Source organism: Elephas maximus, chromosome 6 (genome assembly GCF_024166365.1).
Source record: "Elephas maximus indicus isolate mEleMax1 chromosome 6, mEleMax1 primary haplotype, whole genome shotgun sequence".
Lineage (NCBI taxonomy): Eukaryota > Metazoa > Chordata > Mammalia > Proboscidea > Elephantidae > Elephas > Elephas maximus.
In genome coordinates this window covers 128,293,816-128,317,137 of record NC_064824.1, presented here as the reverse complement: position 1 = coordinate 128,317,137, position 23,322 = coordinate 128,293,816, and the positions used below count along the sequence as shown (strand labels likewise).

At 36.9% G+C, this 23,322-nt stretch overlaps 1 protein-coding gene across 1 annotated transcript in view; it reads right to left on the bottom strand.

Moving 5' to 3' along the window:
* Positions 1-1,436: 1,436 nt before the first annotated feature.
* NYAP2 (neuronal tyrosine-phosphorylated phosphoinositide-3-kinase adaptor 2) overlaps positions 1,437-23,322 on the bottom strand; it is a 311,110-nt gene continuing 289,224 nt past the window's right edge. The window contains exon 7 of the mRNA XM_049888849.1: positions 1,437-1,664. Within this exon, the coding sequence (XP_049744806.1) occupies positions 1,437-1,664 (228 nt within the window). The remainder of the gene's footprint in view (positions 1,665-23,322) is intronic.

Below are 23,322 nucleotides of genomic sequence, written 5' to 3'. Positions count from 1 at the left end.
CGATTTTAGGAAGCATAAATAGCAATTTAAATATACAAAATATATGTGATAGTTTCCTTTTTATTCATCCATGACACTATTTATATCCAACTAACAAGTTACTATTAAAAGATATATATGTTTTTTTTCTTTTTAACTTAAATTTCACCACCACGGAAAATTGAATCCACCCCATCCCCCGTCTCCTGCATTCCCTGTTTCTTCTTCGAAACAAAATAAAATAAATAAGAGGTCATCATTCTTTGGTCATGGTGTCATAATTGGTGAAAATGGGCATGAGCATGCACGGATTATGACCCCAAAATGCTGCAATAACTAGTTTGAGAAATTAACAAGGACTACCTTTTCATTAGTGGACCTAAATTTTGAAAAGGATTTGTATTTAGCGTGCTAAAACATGTAATAAAGATTTGCATTTAGCGTGCTAAAATATGTAAACCTATCTCTTTGAAGTTTCATTTCTCAGCTTGAGGGGTGGGGGGCAAACAAACATTCACATAAAAGTTACTTAAAAATGGTGATGGCAGTGACTAGGATGACACTGTCCCCACCATCTTGAAAGCAATCATGCTCTGTAGCTTCTGATTCCTTGTTCCTTCCATTGTCACAGTGAACCCTGGTCTCCTCCAATCAGATCACTGATGCCAAGACACCTGTACCCAAATTAGTTCTGCAGGAAATGTTTTCTGCTGGCTTGTCTAAATATACCCTGATAACTTTCTCTGGACTCTGACCAACCATTGTGGCATATACATAAGAGGATATAGAGGAGAAATTCTTATAAACCAATGTAGCAAAACTACAGGAGTCAATGCCACATGAATGTCAAACTAAGCATCACATTTGCAGTCATTTTCCATCAAACCCTCGAAAACTCAAAAAGCAACAGATCCTCCTAATGAACGTGATATTCACCTTCTGCATTACTAGCACCAGATTAATTCATATATTACGGTTGAACATGATTTATAGCTGTGAGCTCTTGTACAGAAGCCAAAGGTGGGCAGAAAAAAACACATTTCCAATGCAAAAAATAACAATAAAAGGCATCAGGGGAGTACATATAAAAGAGATAACAAATCAGTTAATCCCGAAATTATATTATATAGGAAAACTCTTGATATTTCTGTAATTTCTATATGTATAACGTGTACTATTTTGGATGTCACCCATAAACGAGTAAAATATTTACATCTTAATATCTTCTGGATTTAAAATAATCCGAGATAAATAAGCGTGCCTTCATTGCAAGGAAATAGACATTTATCTTGAACTTGCCACAAGTGAGCACTGCTCCCGTGGGTTTTCCAGGGCAGCTCTGGCATTCCGACCTAACAGAGAAGGTATGGCAGAGCCAATTCTCACACGACCGAGACGATCTTCCTGTTCGCATTAAGTAATGCGGTCTTGTGGCGTTCAAGCTACCCCGTACACAGTCAGATGGCAGTATCCCAGAATACCGTTTGCTGCTTAGAATAGGGTGGAGGGCTGTACTTCTTTGCGCCTGCGTTCTTCTTCCAGCTGGGTAGGATGGGCATGCTATCCTGTTTGCAAAGTCCCTTTTCCGTTTTCTGTCTAGCCTTTATTTCCTTGCACAAGCAACGCTTTTTCTCAATCATCTCAAGCATTGTATGGTCTCCGTGAAACCACGGCATGCATGCCACCTAGCGAAAAACAAAGAGTGAATACCAAAGGAAAAAAATGGAAGGAAAGTAGATTTTCTGCACTGGGCTAGGAGTTGTTTAGAAAAATGTCAAATATTTTTATACCTCCTTTAAAAATGCTTAAAATAATATAAGAAATAAATTGATTCTTACACAATAATAATAAAAAAAAGCAAAGCATGGGAACTATAAATAAATTTTACATGTAAGTTAATAAACACTGTGATAATATTTAACCATCATTTAGGCATGATTCCTGTAATCATTTTTAAACATTTGAGTTTTCTTTGTAAACAATATGTAGTAGAACTAAGACATTCAACCCTTTTTCCAACCAAAATGCCTTTTCAAATGGTATTTAAATGCTTAAATGATTCTTCTGCAAAGAAGTTTTCTCCCTGCTTTTTGATGGTTCAACAGATGTGTAAGTTAGACAAGAATCAACAACCCTTGGACTCTAATGACACTGACTCAAATCCAAATTAGTTTCAGAACTTTAGAGAAGTTGATTCGTCAAGTGAATTGGGTTTACCAAGAGGAGGAGACCCAGTGCTGACTGTACATTGATATGCATGCATATACTCCTGGACAGGTAAGCACTATTCTTAGATACACGTGGTGTGATGCCCACCATTAACTATTCTTTGGAACAGAGCCAGAGGGTTGTGCCTGTTCACAAGATACAGCAATAAGATTGGGCCATGAGCCCAGAATGGGGAGGCTTCAATTAATTGATTAAGCAAATATGACCCGAAGGGTTAAAATCGCTCAATTTGAGCCATTGAATTTACTTTACAATTTTAGGATAATGATCAGAGCAAGCAGTTGTGTGATGGTTACTGTCTATACCAGATCCTGTTCTAAGTACTTTGGACATTTGAATTCATTTATTCCTCACAACAACCCTATGAAGTAAGTAACATTTATTAACCTTGTAGGTGAGTAAAATGAGATGTAGAGATGTTTGATACTTTGCCCCACGTAGCTGAGCCCATAAATGGTAGAGTCAAAATTTGAACCCAAGAGTCCAGCTCCAATACCCAAGCCTGTATGGACTGTGTAGTATACTGCCTCTCAGTGTGCATGTTGTTGTTGTTGTCGTTAGGCGCCATGGGGTCAAGTCTCCGCATAGCAAACCTTAGAGGACAGAGTAGCACTGCCCCATAGGGTTTTCTAGGCTGTAATCTTTATGGAAGCCGATTACCAGGTCTTTCTCCTGCAGAGCCGCTGGATGGCTATCAGTTAACAGCCAAGCGCTTAGCCACCAGGCTCCTTCTCAATGTATACTGACCTGAAAAGGACTGTCATTGTTGTTAGGTGCCATTGAGCCAGTTCCGACTCACAGCAGCCCTATCTAGAATGGAACGCTACAGTGCCCAGTCCTGTGCCATCCTCAGAATTGTTGCTATGCTTGAGCCCATTGTCGCAGCCACTGTGTCAGTCCATCTCATTGAGGGTCTTCCTCTTCTTTGCTGCTTTTACCAAGCATGATGTCCTTCTCCAGGGACTAGTCCCTCCTGATAACATGTCCAAAGTACCTGAGACGAAGTCTTGCCATCCTAGCTTTAAGGAATATTCTGGCTGTACTTCTTCCAAGACAGTTTTTTTCATTCTTCTGGTAGTCTATGATATTGTCAATATTCTTCACCAATATCATAATTCAAAGGCATCAATTCTTCTTCATTCTTCCTTATTCATTGTTCAGCTTTCACGTGCATATGAGGCAATTCAAAATACCATGGCTTGGATCAGGCAAACCTTAGTCCTCAAAGTGACATCCTCGCTGTTCAGGACTTGAAAGAGGTCTTTTGCAGCAGATTTTCCTGATGCAACATGTCATTTGATTTCTTGACTGCTGCTTCCATGGGCATTGATTGTGGAATTCAAGTAAATTCTAATCCTTGACAACTTCAGTCTTTTTTCCATTTATCATGATGTTGCTTATTGATGCAGTTGTGAAAATTTTTGTTTTTTTAATGTTAAATTGTAATATATGCTGAAGGCTGTAATCTTTGTGCTTCAAGTCTTCTTCGCTTTCAACAAGCAACTTTGTGTCATCTGCATATTGAAGGTTGTTAATTAGTCTTTCTCTAATCCTGATGCTACATTCTTCTTCATATAGTCCAGGTTCTCATATTATTTGCTCAGCATACAGATTGAATAAGTATGGTGAAAAGATACAACCCTGTCACACACCGTTCCTGATCTTAAACCACGCAGTATCCCCTTGTTCTGTTCCAACAGCTGCCTCTTGGTCTTGTGCCTCATGAACACAATTAAGTGTTCTGGAATTCTCCTTCTTTGCAGTGTTATCCATAATTTGTTATGATCCACACAGTCAAATCCCTTCATGTAGTCAATAAAATACAGGTAAACATCTTTTTGGTCATCTCTGCTTTCAGCCAAGATCCATCTAACATCAGCAATGATATCTTGCATTCCATGTCCTCTTCTGAATCCAGCTTGATTCTCTGGCTGTTCCCTGTTGATGTACTGCTGCAACCATTTTTTAATTATTTTCAGCTTAATTTTACTTGCATGTGATATTAGTGATATCGTTTAATAAATTCTGCATTCTGTTGGATAACCTTTCTTTGGAATAGACACATATACAGATAGCCTCCTGTCACTTGGCCAGGTAGTTGTCTTCCAAATTTCACGGCATAGACTAATGACTGCTTCCTGTGTTGTGTCTGTTTGTTGAAACATCTCAATTGGTATTCCCTCAATACCTGGAGCCTTGTTTTTCACCAATGCCTTCACTGCAGCCTGGACTTCTTCCCTCTGTATCATTGGTTCTTGATCATATGCTACCTCCTGAAATGGTTGAACTTTGACTAATTCTTTTTGGTACAGTGACTCTATTCCTTTCATCTTCTTTTGATGCTTCCTGCATCATTTAATGTTTTCCATGTACAATCCTTCAGTATTGCAACTCGAGGCTTGAATTTTTTCTTCAATTCTTTCAGTTTGAGAAATGTCAAGTGTGTTCTTCCATTTTGGTTTTCTAACTCCAGGTCTTTGGACATGTTATTATAATACTTTACTTTGTCTTCTTGACCCGCCCTTTGAAATCTTTTGTTCAGCTCTTTTACTTCATCATTTCTTCCTTTCACTTGAGCTACTCTATGTTCAAGAGCAAGTTTCAGAAAAGGATTGGAGAAATATATTACTACAACACCTTCCATTTATAGATGAGGCAGCTAAGATGTGAAGAGCATAAACATTCTGTATAAAGCCAGGCAGGTATGTGCTGGTGTGAAAAGGGCAAAATTGAGGTCTCATGATTCCTAATCCTTTAAGGAGAGGGCAGGGCCTGGAGCTAGAAAACATGGATTCAAATCCTGGATTTGTCAAATTCCTGCTGGTCTCTCAGCTTCTTGGTTTCTGTATGAGAATACCTGAATTGATAATACCTCATTTTTAGGAGTTATTGAGAAGATTAAATGGGATAATGAAGGCAAAATCACTTTAAAAACAGTTAAGTATTGCCAACATGTTATTATTCTAATACTTAGAAATTCCTAGTAGCTTTTGCAAACTTACTCTCCATCAGCATGTGCAAAGAGAGCTGTATAAAAAAAAAAAAAATTTTTTTTTATGTTATATTAAATCCTCACAGCCACACTAAAATGTAGAATTTATCTGCATGCTACAAGTTAGAAAACTGAGGCTTGGGAAGTTTAAGGCACTAGGTCAAGATCACGGCTAACCATTGAAAGACCCAGGTCTGTCTGACTTCAAAGTTGATATTCTTTCTACTATACCATGCTCTATCTCCTAACTACTATTTGGAAATTATAATAATAATTACTTTTGTATGTGCTACAATTTCCATATGCTATTCAGAAATGTAAATATATTTATGGCTTTATGAAAGTGAATAAGAAGTATTTATCAAATAATTAAATCAAAATTGTTGGATTGGACTTGGAGCTAAGATGATACTCCTAGAGAAATATATTTTAGGTGTCTACTTTGATATATAGTTACTTGAAAGGATGGTCTGTTTTATGCCTTTTGGTGTCTTCTAGCCCCTGCTCAGGACCTTGGCCGTGGGTGTTCACCTTTAAAATGAAATTTTGTGTTTAATGTGATAATCTAATCAACAGGTTTGTATCCCAACATGAGATTGCCAAAGTGACTCTGAAAGCTTTCTAAAGAGCTGTAATATTTTATAACCCAATAATCTATACAATAAAAATACAGTAACTCTATTTTAGTGGATAGGCAAGCAAAATTTATTTAGTGGCTATAAACTGTTATAAACAGAATCTATAACACAGAACTTCCAGAGAGCAGACCCAAAATCTCATCTGTCTTAGTAGCTCCAACATGTAGCATGGAATCATGGGCTCTCAATTAAAATTCCATGGATTGAAAAGAAGCTACCACTACTGAATAATTTTTGTTGCCTCCAGAAAACTCTCCAGATCATTTTCTTCTTAGTAAAACCTTATTGGACTCTACACATTTCAGTATAATTGCGAAAGCTTCAACCATTTTTATGGCAGATGTTTCTTATAGCGTCACTTCTAAACTGTCACCTTATCACCTTGACCATGAACAAGTTAAATCATTTATTACTTAATTTCCTTTAATATGTTGGGGTGTGAATCAGTACCCATGACTTCAAAGTAATGATTTTCCTAAACTGCTTTGACAACAATGTCACTGATATATTTCACACTTGTCATTACATTTCAGACAGGTATAGATCGCATTGTATCATCTATTGTAGATATGTGTTTTCTGTCTATTAGAAATGTATAGAATACAGTGTGTCTGTTTTTAAGAATAATAACAACTTTGAAAATTACCTATGAGTTGAAAGAGCTTTGGGAGTCGGCCATTACAACTAATTTGAAACCAGCCTCAATAAAAGAAAAATCATTTTGGTTCAGCAATTTTATCAAGTAGCTTTGTTTCTTATCTTTAATCCTAATGCATTTATTATATGAACCATAAAGAAAATAAATATATATACACACAAGAAAGCACACATTGAGAGATGATTGTAAGACAATTGTTCAGCAAATATGAACACATAATTGTTCAACTAGTATAGACAAGAATTTTCATATTAACAAGATTCAGTAGAGTCAACACTCTTGGCTGATAAATTCATGAGGATAAAATCACGTGAATCTCCCCGTTAAGGAGGTGAAGCATAAATCTCCATCCTTTAAGTGTAGCTACACATAGCAACTTTTTTCCAAGTAGTACAGCATAGAAAAGGGAGGGGAGTAAATTTATAGTAGAGAAACTGGGCAAACACTGCTTCAGCCAGGTTAACAGCAGTGCTAAATCATGTTGATAGTATGTATCCGTGATGTGATGTGATGAGAATGGCACTTTCCCTCTCTGGTCTTTGTCCCTCAAAACTCATAACTCCACTGTAACCGTGAGAAAAACAACAGACGAAGCCAAATTGAGTGATATGCCATAAAATACCAAACCAGAATGCCTGAAAACTATCATAGTCATCCAGAGCAAGGGAAGTCTGTGAAACTATTGCAATCTAAACAATCCTAAGGAGACAATGATGACTAAATATAATTAATGTGGATCCTGGAGGGCGTCCTTAAACAGAAAGAGAACTCTAGATACAAACTAAGGAGGTCCAAATAGACTTTAGTTAATAGCAATGTATCAGTATCAGTTCATTAACATCCTGTTAGGCAGATGACACAACCTTGACTGCTGAAAATTAAGAGGACTTGAAGCACTTATTGATGAAGATCAAAGACCTTCAGTATGGATTACACCTCAACATAAAATAAAAATCCTCACAACTGGACCAATAAGCAACATCATGATGAATGGAGAAAAGACTGAAGTTGTCAAGCATTTCATTTTACTTGGATCCACAATCAACACCCATGGAAGCAGCAGCCAAGAAATCAAAAGAAGCATTGCATTGGGCAGATCTGCTGCAAAGGACCTCTTTAAAGTGTTGAAGAGCAAAGATGTCATCCTGAAGACTAAGGTGCGCCTGACACAAGCCATGGTGTTTTTAATCATATCATATGCATGCGAAAACTGTACAATGAATAAGGAAGACTGAAGAAGAATTGATGCCTTCAAATTGTGGTGTTGGCAAAGAATATTGAATATACCATGGACTGCCAACAAAACGAACAAATATGTCTTAGAAGAAGTACCACCAGAATGCTCCTTAGAAGCAAGGATGGTGAGACTACATATCACATACTTTGAATGTGTTATCAGGAAGAATCAGTCCCTGGAGAAGGACATCATGTTTGGTAGAGGGTCAGTAAAAAAGAGGAAGACCCTCAATGAAATGGATTAACACAGTGGCTACAACAACAGGCTCAAGCATAACAATCGTGAGGATGACACAGGACCAGGTAGCATTTTGTTCTATTGTACAAAGGATCACTTTGAGTCGGAACCAACTCAACGGCAACCTAACAACAACCTAGCTCCTATAATACACTGCATATCTTTTATAACAACTGTCCCATTTTTTATGTGTTTGATTTTCTGTTTCCTCAGGAGATAGTATAATATAGTGGAGAGAACACAGGCTTGGATAAGATGACCTGGTTTTACCACTTATTAGCTGGGAGATCTGGGCTGAGTCACTGAACCTCCCTGAAAGCTTGCTTTTCCAACTGTAAAATGAAAATAATTAATACATTTCACAGGTTTGTTGATGGGATGATAAATGATAACTTAGCATCTGCTATAAAGTGGGCACTCAAAAAACATAAGATCCTCTATCCCCGGAAGACTGTGAGATCATTGAAGACAGGGGATATGTCGTTAATCCTCATATCCTTATTCCTTAGCGCAATTGAAGCATGCAGTAAATATTCATGAAATGATAGAATGAATAGAAGAATAAATAAATGGATGACTGTAATATTCTATTTTCAGGAAAGGTACTTTTGAAATTTTTGATTTAATGAATGATTTCATTCCACTTTGGCTCAATTGAATTCAACAATATCCTAAATTGTATAAGATTTACAACAACACCAAAAAAATCTTTCCTCTGATATGTGAATTCCGGGAGACATCTAACCTGAAGCTCAGCCCTCGATGTCAGGCTAGTTATACCCTAGGTGTTCTACAACTGAGAGCATCTCACTCAGACTCTGGGCATCAGTCCTGGCCCTTTGGCTCGGGTTGAGTGAAGAAATAATGGTTCCTAAACTGTAGTCTCCATTCTTCCTTGGGAGTTTGCTAAAATGAAAATTCTTAAGCACCAACCCCAGATATTGTAACTCTACATCTGGGTGAGGTGGGGCTCAGGCAGCTGCAATTTGAACAGGCTTCCCAGGTGGTTCTGATGAAAAGTGGTCTGAGAAATATATTTTGAGAAACAAGAAACTCTAGTAATATAAAAGAGGTTATACAAGATGTTATGGATTGAATCGTGTTCCACAAAAATATGTGACAACTTGGCCAGGCCACGAGTCCCAATACTGTGTGATTGTCCACCATTTTGTCATCTGATGTGATTTTCCGGCATTGTAAATCCTACGTCTATGATGTTAATGAGGTGAGATTAGCAGGATTGTTTTGTTTTTGTTTTTGTTTTAACAAGGCAGGACTCAATCTACAAGATTAAGTTGTGTCTTAAACCAATCTCTTTTGAGATATAAAAGAAGCGAGCAGAGAGACATGGGGATCTCATACCATCAAGAAACAAGAGCCAGGAGAACAGCATGTCCTTTGAACCTTGGGTCCTTTCCCACTCTCCATCTACACACACTGAGCACAGCACACAAGTAAGCAATCAACTGAGGTTGGGGAAGGGAATTCAGGTTTTTCTTTGGGAAATCATTGCAAGCATAGTCCATCTATCCCATTCTACCAGCCATGTGACCCGAGAGTAGGGTACGAAGCTCATTGTTATGAAGCAAAACCAAGAAATAAAATTGTCACACACTATTGTAATGATTCACTAGGGTAATTTTTTTCCCCTTTCGTCCTATATAAAATTTCATTAATTATTCTTGAATTTACAGATTTTATGATAAAGAGTATGATGGTATACTTCCAAAAAACAAGGATTTAAAATGGAGTGAATCTATATTATTTCAAAAGAGGTTTTTTTTTAATAGCATTTATTCCATACATATGCTATACCATTTCATTTATGAGTCATACATAATGATAATTTGTTGAGGAAAATTTAAGTCATTGGAAAAGAGATAGTAAAAAGGATGGATTGAGTATTGGTCCTGAAATATGCTTTTAAACTTGGACTCTTGAAGTGAGCTTCTTAATGATGAAGGAAGACAGGCAATTTAATGAATTCAGAATTGCCACCTTTTGGTACATTTAACTTAAAGGAAAGCTTTTCAACCTCCCTGCTCAATCTAGCATTCATGATCATCTTCAGCATAAACTGTTTGTTAAACAAGCCCTTAAAATACACCTGACTAAGCATGCTATTATAAATATGCACTTAAACATGTACCTTTGCAATGTAGAAGGCAAATAAGAGATACATTGAAATAACAAACCAGAAAGAGAAAATTACTGGGAAAATGACAAGCTATAAAATGTTGTGTATGTGTATGTGTGTATATTTTAGTGATAGAAATACAGAGAAAATATACCAAAGTAAACATATAGAAGAATACACAAATCAGAATATAAACTGTATTTACCTCTGGGTGATAAGATCACTATTTTTACTGCTTTTCTGTATTTAGTATAATTTCTGTAACCACCATGTATCCCTTTTAGAAATGAAAACCATACATGAAATAGGAGAACTTTCTAGTTCCTTACGTTATCTAACAGCATTTCTTTCCATTCTATATCTCATACACCTACATGGTCATATTAGAATTCCATTAATTAGAACTTCAATATCTCGGTATGTTCCAGATCCTCTGAACCCTCCTGATACGTTCCCCACTTCACCCAAAGTGTACCGTAGAATGATTTCAGCAGCACTCTGGAAGTCCCCTTAATTCCTTTGGCCCATTTTTCTTTTACTAACCTGACTACGCCAAATTCCAGCCCAAAGCAATGTAATGTAACTGCTTCCTTCCAGGAGCATTGATAGGGAAAAAGCATCATCTTGCAAATAGGCCCATTAAATACTTAATGGAATACACAGATAGTTTCATTTGCAACCCCTATAGTACCAGCTCCACAGTGAGTATCACATACATGTATTCTGCTCCGTAAGTTCCTGTCCTCCTCAATCTCCTTGAGTGACCCTCGTCATTGAACATTTCCTCCAATTTCAGTAAGAAAGTATTTACGCACAACTTCCTTCACATTTCTACATTTTATACTTTCATTCTTCTTCACCTCCTAACTTCTTCCTTAGAGGATGTCATAGTTCTACATCATTTTAAGACTCTTCCCATACAATCTCCCACTCTCTGGCATCCCTTCCCTCAGATTTCTGCTCAGTTTCTCCCCACTTGCTCCATCTCCTCAACCCACACATGTACTCAACTTTATCCCATCCTTTGATGCCCTTCATTTGAAGATCTTTCATTCATTGATTGCCATTTATTGATTCATTCAGGGGATATGTATTAAGTAAGGCTTGTGTTCCAGGTACCTTGAGCCAACTTACAACTCTGCAATTTTTTTTTTTTTTTAATGCTCACAATCTGTTCCTTTTGAAACAAACTCTGTAGCTTCTTAAAACTTCTATTACTACTTAGTCTACTCTTTCTCAATGTCCCTGTTCCAAGTCTTCTGTCCATCCTCTAAATATGAGTGGTCCTAAGAGTTTTCTCTATTTTCCTCTTTTTCTGTTTTTGTTTAGCAAACTCTGCAATTTTGCCCAAATTCCTAGCCTGAACATTTATCTCTACACCATTTTCTTCCAGAATTAAAGCTGAACTCTCAAACTCTAGTCTAACTTTCAGGTTTGCACTTTTAGCATCTAACTAGATCATCTATACCAGGATGTCCTACAGGTTCTTAAAATGTATCATTTCTAAATCCTATCTCATTATCCTTTCCTCATCTGAAATATGTTTCTGTTCTTATTAAATGAAACACAACTTAACTAGACACCCAGCATCATTATTCATTCTTATTTTACACTAACACCTATATTCAGCCATCCAAAAAAAGCAGTTAATTCTACTATAGAAATGTTTCTCAAATCTCATCTTTACATTTTCATTGTCATTTTCTTGGTTCAGTTCCAGGATTATAGGCACTGCCTTCAATTTTTTACTTCTTAATCCTTCATCAACACTGCTGCCCAGGTGTTCCCTATGAAGCCCATTAAAATTGTATTGCTCAATGGCTTTCCCATTACTTGCAGAAAAAAAAGTATCAGACCAGCTCCTCCACAATCAGTTCAACATTGTCTTTTCATGCTAATTTGTTATATCTCACCCATTTACTTCATATTCCAGCCATACCTGGTTATTCATATCTCACACAACACCACGGGCACATAATTGGCTTCTATTCATTAGTTTATGTTGATCCCTCATTCTGGAAAACTCTTGCACCCTGTTGCTATTTTTTCAAGTAAAATTCTTCTTATTCTTTCAAAGTCAGCCGGACACAGTGAGAATCCATTATGAGGTCCTCTATGAACTCAGATAGCCGTGCTTGTACATGGCTGAATAGCATTTCTTCATTCACTCATTCCTTCCTGCAGTTAGCTGATCTCTAACACCATGCTATGAACATTGTATTATTGGGAATTTTGCACAAGATTCTGAACCCTGGAGAGCAGAGATCCTGTATTTTTTCTTGTTTCTGTAACCCATTGTGAAACTCCTAAAGCGGTTCTACAATGCTTCAAATAGCACAAGCCTCATTGAAATAAATGTTCAGTGTAACCAGTTTGAGAGATAGATAAATTTTACTACTTGTTTCTGTTTATAAAAGTAATATATGCCTACTGTACTTGTACAAAATACTGATGGTAGTAATATCATAAGTAAAAATGTTCTGTAGTACCACCATACAAAAATTTTAGTATATTTCCTTAAACACACATACTCACACACACATACACATATTATTTTTTTTTTAATTTGGGTTTATACTATATATAATATTTTATGTCCTTGTATTTTTTTTCTTTACTATATTAATGGTCTTCAGTACTATTTCGAAACATGAGAATAAAAACAAATTCTTCATTATGAATACCTTAATTTATTTAGCCATCTTATAATTGTTGACATTTAGTTGGTCTTAATGTTTTCAATATTATAAATAATGGTGTAATATTCATGAGTATTAGGAAAACCATTCAAACAGTAATTCCCAAGTCAAAGAGTAGGAACATTTTAAGGCTCTTGATAACAACATAGCTGATTTGTCTTCCAGAAAGGTTAAACCATTTTCAAATCCAGTAAACAGTATTGGAGATTGTCTTACCACATTTTTATTAGCATTGAGTTTTTTTTTTTTTTACCAAAACAAACAAGCAAACACATAAACAAAAAACTTTGTAAATTCTATGTTCCTAAAAATACCCTTTGATTTCAACATTTATCACTAGTGTGTTGAGTGAGGTTTAATATTTTGCAAATATTTAACAGCAGAAGAGTTGATCAATTATCTTAATTTATTTTTTTTTCTAATAAGGTAGGTGTTTTACTTACTAATTTATAGGTTTTTTTCCATAAATTTGGAGTACTTATTTATCAGAATAATTTTCAGTGTTTGACATAGTAGTCATTTAGTCTCATATACTTTATTTCAGACAAATGATTCTAATTTATACAGTCACATCAGTTGATCATTTCAACACTCTTGATTGTTTTGTGCTTTAAAGTTTCTGCCTTTTTCCTAATCTATAAGCATAATTCTTTATCTTTTTCAAGTTTTAGTCAACTCTTTAATCCATCTCTAACTTAATTTGTTTATACTCTTCCTTGTTGCTAAAAATATTTCACTTAGGAAGGAAAAATATATTTAAGAAGAAAAATGAGATTAAAGGTAAAAAAAATGAAGGGATGAATTTTTTTTTTCTAGTTTTTCTTGAGATGGGAATCTGCCTTTACATTCTTCAAAATATTTAATCAATTGTCCAAGTACATTTAATGCATCGTAATGGTTATTGATATTTCAAATTATCTGAATAGTTTTATATAATAGTTTAATTTTAGGGGGTAATAGCTAGTGTGAAATATTGAGTCATCAGAATACCATATCATCTCTACCTTACCTTTCTCTTTGCTTCCTTCTTTAACAAGTTGTTACTAAAACATTTAATGGAGGGAGGATCCTGATAGGAGATGTGCCCAAGTGGTGACTAATAACAATTATAATAATAATAACAATTGCTTCTTGCTATAGATGAAGAGCTCAATCTCACTTCACCAGCAATTTCCTTACTCATTGGCAATGCCTCCATATAATTATTGCGTACAAATTACCTGCTCTGGGGGCTGCATCAAAGGAAGTTCCTCTGAAGAATTTTTTTTTTTTTTATTGCATCAGCCCCAAGTACTATTCATTTCAATAAATGCTCTTCTCCTCTATTTCATGGTAGCAAACAAATATAGTAATACTCCCACCCATTGTTATGCCTCTCCATGTGTTTTCACAAACATGGTGAGATGTTAGTATCTCTTGACTGAGCTGCGTGCGCAAAAGGCACAGCAGATACACAGAGTTGGAGTTTGAAGAAAAAGACGGGGGAAGGCATTTTAACAGAAAAAAGGCTAGAGGGTTGATTTTCATGAAACCACTGAAAGAAGATGGTTTTCATTTAAAACCATCATTTTATAAACTCTTCACTGTGGCAGAATTTTAGAGAAGAATGGAATTTCAAGGTCTAGCAAAGTGAAGACGGTAAACATTAAAATGTATTTTCTTGTCATAAGATGATGTGCAAAAGTGAGTTGCCGAAATAGGATAGTACTGTTATATCTCCTGTGAACAAAGGTAAAGTGCAAATTGGCCAGTGTGTATGGTTTAGCACTTGTTCTCTGGGGAAAGACTATGGCCAAATACCCAGTGGCCATCTATCCATTCAATGGCCTGGGTGACATGTACAGAACATACATAGAGGTGTAATGAGTGGATTGTTCTGTGTAAGGCTATAGGCAATGGAATGACCTTGAGAAATACTGGTAATATTGCATGAGAAAGCATTGATTTGTGATACAATTCTTGGGCGTCTGAAATTGGCTTAAAACTTTGCCACATTAACATTTGCATAAGTGGTGAAAGAGAGCTAATATAACTGATACATGATACAATACATTCATATATCAAAACTTAAGGTGAGATTTTTCAGAGAAAAGCTGATTCATGTTTAAACATAAAAATATTATGTGTATGTTCACATGCAAGACCATGACATAACCTTAAAAAAAAAAAAGGATAGAATATGATTCTCAGTTTGGATTTTTATTATTTTATGACTTATGATTATAAAGTCTTTACCCTTAGAAAGCAAAAATGGCTACAGAAAAATTGTGATAGTTTGTTTTTTCCCAAAAAATTTGCCAGTGATTTTTAGCAATTAAACCAAACAATTACTATGGATACAATTTTTGTTGTTAATTGATTAACTGCTTGTAATTAAAAAAAAAAACAAAACTCTTAGCAGGTTTCAGAGTTAATTTATATGTGTTTAAATGGGCAAAAAATTTATGTTATAGCCAAACTCATCCATATCTGCAAGACCTTAAAGAATCATCCCCTGAAGGTACAAACAGTGTTACAAGATAAAATTCAATTACAACAAATGTATTGATGTTTTCCACTAAGTATATTCTTTTAATCATATTAGCATTAATTTAATTTCAAGTTTAATTTCATTATAACATATGGGTTTTAATAGTGTATATAAACTGGACCACAGACAAATTGAGGAGATAAAACATTTGTTTTATCTAGCAAAACACAAGAGGTTCACAGGCGAGCAGAATATGCTAATCCTTAAGGCACACACTTTAATAATAATTGCTATAGCAGCTAAAAATTATTTTTAGCTCTAACTTTGAATGGAGCTGGGGAAGTATATGTAAAATATAATTTTTCTCCACTAATGTGTGTTGCCACTTAATGAACGTAACTATATTATGGAAGAAGAAACACAACGATCATTACAGTAACTCCATTCTGGGGCCAACTTCACCAAGTACTTCACTTGGACAGGCCTCAGGTTAGAACAGATGAAAAAAAAAAAAAAAAATCCAAGACCATTGCCATAAGTCAATTTTGACCAACTGCTCCATAGGATTTTCTTGGCTGTAATCTTTATGGAAGTAGAGTGCCAGGCCTTTCTTCCAAGATGTCACTGGGTGGGTTCGAACTGCTACCTTTAGGCTAATATTCAAGCACAAACTGTTTGCACCACCCTTGGAATAGACCTGAGGGTCCATACTGTGGAATGCAAGGATGCATCAGGCTCACAGGTAGGTTTTGTATAAACTGTCCAATATTTAAAAATTTTGAGCCCGTGTGAAAAAACAAACTGACAGATTACATATTAAAAATAAACAAATAAATAAAATTTTATAAAAGAACCTAGATTTTAGCTTCTTGTGAAATAATCAGAGAAACATGGCAACAACTGACTGGAACTGAGTTTTCTCTGGTCCCTTTAACTAGGCTTGTTCAACTTAGTCCCTACTGTAATCTCAATCCTGAAGCAAAGTATCAGTTGCTATTTTTCATTTCACTGATAACGTACTTTTCTTACAGTAGATAAATATTTTCTGTACTTCTGATTCTATCAAAGCGAGAAAGGACTCATTTCCAATGCTGCTAGGCAGTTGCAGTCGCTGGGATTTGTCTTCCTGACTCCATCATCTAAATAAATTTCCTTTCAGAGCAAGTCAGAGCCACACTGATCTAGAGCCCAAGGCTTCTCGTGCTAACTGAAAGCAGACACTTATTCTCTGAGTTGTCAAAATAACACTTGCAATTTTACCCATAAAAAAATTGGATTCCTACTGGAAATTTTTAAAATAGCTTGGCCATTTTTCCTTCTAGCCAAACGCATCCATATCTGCAAAGGTATCAGCATGGAAAAGCAAGAAAAGCCTAGTACCTTATATGAGAAACCTAAAATAAGCTTAAGAGCAAGCAGTTCACTTGTAGCTCATCGTCTACCAAGCCAAGGGTTCGTCAGGATGGGCCCCTTTCTTGCTGTCTTTCTGTCTTCCATCTCACTTTTTCTACTGCCCTCTTCTGCTTCCCATGCTGTTTCCTTACTGCCCAAGAAGACATTCTCCGGAGCAGCTAGAATTGAAGTGCCACACCTGTCTACCTGTTGGTTGGGAGAGACATGGCTTGTGTAAGGTGTGCTGAACAGCGAAATTGAATAGTAGCTTCTGCTGCATCTCTAATAAAACATCATACAACGGCTGGTGAAAACTTTATAGATAGCAGCAGAACATTATTTGATATAGTGCTGGAAGATGAGCCTCCCAGGTTGGAAGACCCTGAAAATATGACTGGGAAAGAGCTGTCTCCTCAAAGTAGGGTTGACCTTAGTGATGTAGAAGGAGTCAAGCTTTCGGGATCTTCATTTGCTCATGAGGCATGACTTAAAATGAGAAGAAACAGCTGGAAACTTCCATTAATAATTGGGATGTGGCATTAAAAAGTAGGAATCTAGGAAAACTGGAAGTTGTCAAAAGTGAAATGGAATACTTGAAGATAAACATCCTAGGCATAATGAGCTGAAATGGACTGGTATTGGCCATTTTGAATCAGACAATCATATGGTCTACTATGCCAGGAATGACAACTTCAAGAGAGTAGTGTCACATTCATTGTCAAGAAGAAATGTCAAGGTCTATCTTGAAGTACAACACTGTCAGTGACAGGATAATATCCATACACTTACAAGGAAGAACAGTTAATACTACTACTAGGATAGTCAGAACAACAACAGACACATTGACCAATGGAACAGAGTCGAGAGCCCAGATGTGAATCTATCCACCTATGGTCACCTGATCTTTGACAATGGCCTGAAGTCCATTTAATGGGGAAAAGACAGTATTTAAACAAATGATGCTGGCAAGCCTGGGTGTCTATTTGTAAAAAAAAAAAAAAAAAAATGAACCAGGACTCATAGCTTATATCATATACAAAAACTAATTCAAGATAGATCAAAGGCCTAAATATAAAACCCAAAACTATAAAAATCATGGAAGAAAAAATAGGGTTGCTCTTGAGTCGATTCCCGCTCATAGCTACCATATAGGATAAAGTAGAATTGCCCCATAGGGTTTCCAAGGAGCACCTGGTGGATTCAAACTGCCAACCTTTTGGTCAACCCTAAGCCCAAAACCAAACCAAACCCACTGCCATTGAGTTGATTCCAACTCATAGCGACCCTATAGGACACAGTAGAACTGCCCCATAGAGTTTCCAAGGAGTGCCTGACAGATTTGAACTGCTGACCTCTTGGTCAGCAGCCCTAGCACTTAACCACTATGCCACTAGGGTTTCCTGGTCAACACTAGGGGCCCTAATATACAGAATAAACAAGATACAAACTACAACTAACAATACACAAACAACAGAAGGTACGATAGATAAATGGAATCTTCTAAAAATTAAACTCTTATGTTCATCAAAAGACTTCACCAAAAGAGTAATAAGAAAACCTACAGACTGGGAAAAAAATTTTGGCTATGACAAGTCTAACAAAGGTCTAATCTCTAAAATCTATAGGAAAATCCAACACCTCTACAACAAAAAGATAAATAATCCAATTAAAAAATGGGCAACGGATATGAACAGACACTTCACCAGAGACATTCAGGTGGCTAACAGACACATGAGGAAATGCTTGAGATCACTAGCCATTAGAGAATTGCAAATCAAAACTACAATGAGATAGCATTTCGCCCCGCCATTACTGGCATCAATCAAAAAAACAGAAAATAACAAATGTTAGAGAGGCATCAGGGAAACTGAAATCCTTATGCACTGCTGGTGGGAATACAAAATTGTATGACTATTTTGGAAATTGATATGGTGTTTCCTTAAAAAGCTAGAAGGACAAATACTATATGATCCAGCAGTCCCACTCCTCGGGATATATCCTAAAGAAATAAGAGCAATCACACGAATAGACATATGCATGCCCTGTTCATTGCAGTATTATTCACAATAGCAAAAAGGTGGAAATAACCTAAGTGTCCATCAACAGATGAATGGATAAACAAACTATGGTATATACACACAATGGAATACTACACAACGATAAAGAACAATGATGAATCTGTGAAACATCTCACAGCATGGTTGAATCTGGAGGGCACTAAAAAAAAACAAAATTACAAATACTGTATGAGACTACTATTATGGAAACTCATGAAAACGCTTACATACAGAAAGAAACAACCTTTGTTGGTTATGAGGGAGGGGAAAGGTAGAAGAGAAAGACACTAGACAACAGATAAGCAGTAATTCTGGTGAAGGGTAAGACAGTACACAATACTGGGGAAGTCAGCACAACTTGACCAAGGCAAAGTCATGGAAGGTTCATAAACCAAACCAAACCCATTGCTGTCAAGTCGATTTCAACTCATAACGACCATATAGGGCAGAGTAGAACTGCCCCATACTGTTTCCAAGGAGTACCTGGTGGATTTGAACTGCTGACCTTTTGGTTAGCAGCCGTAGCTCTTAACCACCATGCTACCAGGGTTTCCAGGTGCATAGAGACATCCAAACTCCCTGAGGGACTGAATTACTGGGCTGAGAGCTGGGGACCATGGTCTTGGGGGACACCTAGTTCAATTGGCATAATATAGTTTACGAAGAAAATATCCTACATCCTACTTTGGTTAGTAGCATCTGGGATCTTAAAAGCTTGCGAGCACCCATCTAAGTACATTTACTGTTCCCACCCTGCCTGGTGCAAGGGAGAATGAAGAAAACCAAAGACCCAAGGAAAGATTAGTCCAAAGGACTAATGGACCAAAACTATCACAACCTTCACCAGACTAAGTCCAGCACAACTAGGTGATCCCCAGCTACCACCACCAACTGCTCTGAGAGGGATCACATAGGGAGTCTGGACAGAGCTGGAAGAAAACGTAGAACAAAATTCAAACTCACAAAAAATAGACTAGACTTATTGGTCTGACAGAGACTAGAGAAACCCTGAGAGTATGACCCCTGGAAACCCTTTTAACTCAGTACTAAAGTCATTCCTGAGGTTCACCCTTCAGCCAAAGGCTAAACAGGTCTATAAAACAATAACACATGTAGCTCAACCATGTATACGAGACTAAATGGGCACACCAGCCCAGGGGCAAGGACAAGAAAGCAGAAGTGGACAGGAAAACTGGATAAAAGGGAATGGGGAACTCAAGGTCAAGAAAGGGAGAGTACTGACATGTCATGGGGTTGGCAACCAATGTCACAAAACAATACATACATTAATTGTTCAATAAGAAACTAATTTGCTCAATTAAAAAAAAAAAAAGAAATCAAATGACACATTGCATTGGGCAAATCTGTTGCAAAAGACCTCTTTAAAACACCAGAAAGCAAAGATTTCACTTTGAGGACTAGGGTCAGACTGACCCAAGCCATGGTATTTTCAGTCACCTCATATGCATGTGAAAACTGGATAATTAGTACAGAAGACCAAAGAAGAATTGATTTACTTGAATTATCCTGTTGGAAAAGAATTTGAATATGCCATGGACTTCCAGAAGAACAAACAAATCTATCTTGGAAGAAGTATATCCAGAATGCTCCTTAGAAGAGATAATGGTGAGACTTCATCTCATGTACTTGGACATGTTATCAGGAGAGAAGAGTCCCTGAAGAAGGACATCATTATTGGTAAAGTAGTGGGTCAGCTGAAAAAAAGGAAGGCCCTCATAGAAATGAATTGACACAATGGCTGCAACAAGCATCACAATAATTGTGAGGATGGCATAGGACCAGGCAGTATTTCATTCTTTAAAAAGACTTCTGTGGATGCCTAAATATCTAAATATAGAAATGGTATGCAATATCATTGGTGCAGTTACTTACTTTGGGTGGCCCTTCTGCCATACATGGTCTTGTGACTCCCATAAAATGATTAGATGCCCCTACGCAAGTAAGCTGTTTGTGGCACACCAATGAGATCGGAAAGCCCATCAATAATGCAAGTGCACAGAACCCTTGCAGGGGTAGGATAATGCAAATAAGGTGTATGGAACCCTAATGAGGAGCTAAGGGGCCAATGGCCGAGAGCCAAGGGAGAGGCCTTCCTGTGGGCATGGCTGAGAAGCTGTCCTGGTCAAAGAATTGTATCCTGAGTCATTCCTAATCCTGAATTGTAACCTGTTACTTCCTAATAAACCCCCTAATCATATTGTCTGTGGGTTCTGTGTGTCCACTGCAATGAATTAACAAATCCTGCAGAGAAGTAGAGAGTGCTCTGGGATGAACGGCTGGTGTGAGAATTGGTAAAAATGTTGTCAAGAAGAGTTATGCCTGACCTCCACCTCATAGGAATCAGGTTTGGGCTGACGATGATGGTGATTCTCCTCTCCTCTCATTCAAGTTAGACAAGGTGGTCTGGCACCGCCATGCCATTTTTACAATAACCCTTCATAAAGATGTGAGTTCAGAATTTCAAAACAAACCCTAGCATTTTGACAATCATTTCAGGATTTTAGGAAATAGAATTGCATTGGTGAGTACTCTGAGGAAATTATGGACTTGCTCAGGTTTCCACTTTATAAAGTAGGAATACTAGTTTCTATAACAATTTGATAATGTGGGTTAAATGAAATAGCCCATACTCTTATAAGAAAGTGATATATATGTAAGGTATTATTTGTTATTTTAAGATTCATGCTCACCATAAAATTTCTTGAACTAAAAAAACAAACAAATGAACTTCATTGAAGAAATTGAGTACTAGAATATTACCAAAACCAAACCAAACCCATTGCTGTCGAGTCGATTCTGACTCATACTGACCCTATAGGACAGAGTAGAACTGCCACCTAGGGTTTCCAAAGAGAGCCTAGTGGATTCAAACGGCTGACCTTTTGGTTAGCAGCCACAGTGCTTAACCACTACATCACCAGGGTTTCCACTAGAACATTAGAAAAGTGCAAATTTCTGCCAGTAGAACAATGGAGGAATCAGTGTCATAAGTGCCATTCATAGTAGAACAGGATCTACAACTAAATTGCAGCCACCGGCTATGAGTAATAAAGCCATGCATCAACTCCACACACTTATATTCCATTAAAACCAAACTAACATGGTTGTCATGGGGTGGATTCTGGGTCATACTGACCTCATGTGTGTCAGAGTGGAATAGTACTCCACAGGGTTTTCAGTAGTTACGTTCTCACCATGAATAAGGAAGATGAAGAAGAACTGATGCCTCTGAATTATGGTGTTGGTGAAGAATATTGAATATGTCATGAACTATGAGAAGAACAAACAAATCTGTCTTGGAAGAAGTACAGCCAGAATGCCCCTTGGAAGCAAGGACTTCATCTCACTTACTTTGGACATGTTATTAGGAGGGACCAGTTCTTGGAGAAGGACATCATGCTTGGTTGAGGGTCATCAAAAAAGAGGAAGACCCTCAACAAGATGGATTGACACAGTGGTTGCAACAATGGGCTCAAATATAGCAAAGGTTGTGAGGATGGTACAGGACTGGGTAGTGTTCTGTTATATATAGGGTAGCTATGAGTCAGAACTGTTTCAACTACACCTAACATACAATAACAACAATGTTCTTTTGCAAGTAGATAGCCAGGCTTTCTTCTGAGGAGCCTCTGGGTGGGTTTCAACTGCCATCCTTTTGGTTAGTAGCCGAGCACTTAACTCTTTGTACCACCCAGGGACTCCTTATACTCTGTTGGCACTCTTTTATAAGACAGAATGGTTAGTGAACTTAGAGCTTTTCCATCCTTCTAAGCTTGACTGACATTTATTTTCCCTAAAAGATATCTTTGCCTAAAATGGGAAAGTCATCTTCCTTCAAACTTCATCAACCAACTTTTAAAGGTTCTCATTGATATCTTCACTTGACACACCGGAGCAAGTGACTAAGGATGGACCCAGCACTCATTGAGCATGTCAGTGAAACTTACGCAACAATGGAAAACACAAAGAGGTAAACCTAGCTCTCACGCTATGTGGAATATTATGCTAGCTGCTTTAGACATCATTTCGTCTAAGCTTATTTGTTCACGTAACAATATTTACTGCCATAGCTGTGAGTATCTCTATTTTATAAGTGAGAAAACAGGTGCCAGATTTGGGTTGTAAAAGTCAGAAAGTTTTAAGCCAGGGCTGATGGGTTCCAAAACCTGCCATCTTTCTACATGCCAACGCATCCTCTCAAAAATTAGAAGAAAGTGAAAAGTCACTAAAAAAACAAATCTGAAAAAAAAGAAGTTTTTAATCTCACCATTAAAAACTCTACTCTGAAAAAAAAATGCAATATTTAAATATTGTTTGAAATTGTATTAGATCGTAGATGGAATCATTTTAATTCAATATGATTATCAAATACTTTAATGGACACTGTAGAAAAAAAAAAAACCTAGGCATTTTCTATATCATTTGTTATAATTAAAGCAAAATATTTCACTAGTGAGTTTTAATTTTTTCCTCTAGAATCATGATTTCAAATTAGGTAGGGTTATTAACCCTGGTGGCATAGTGGTTAAGAGCTAAGGCTGCTAACCAAAAGGTCGGCAGTTCAAATCCACCAGGA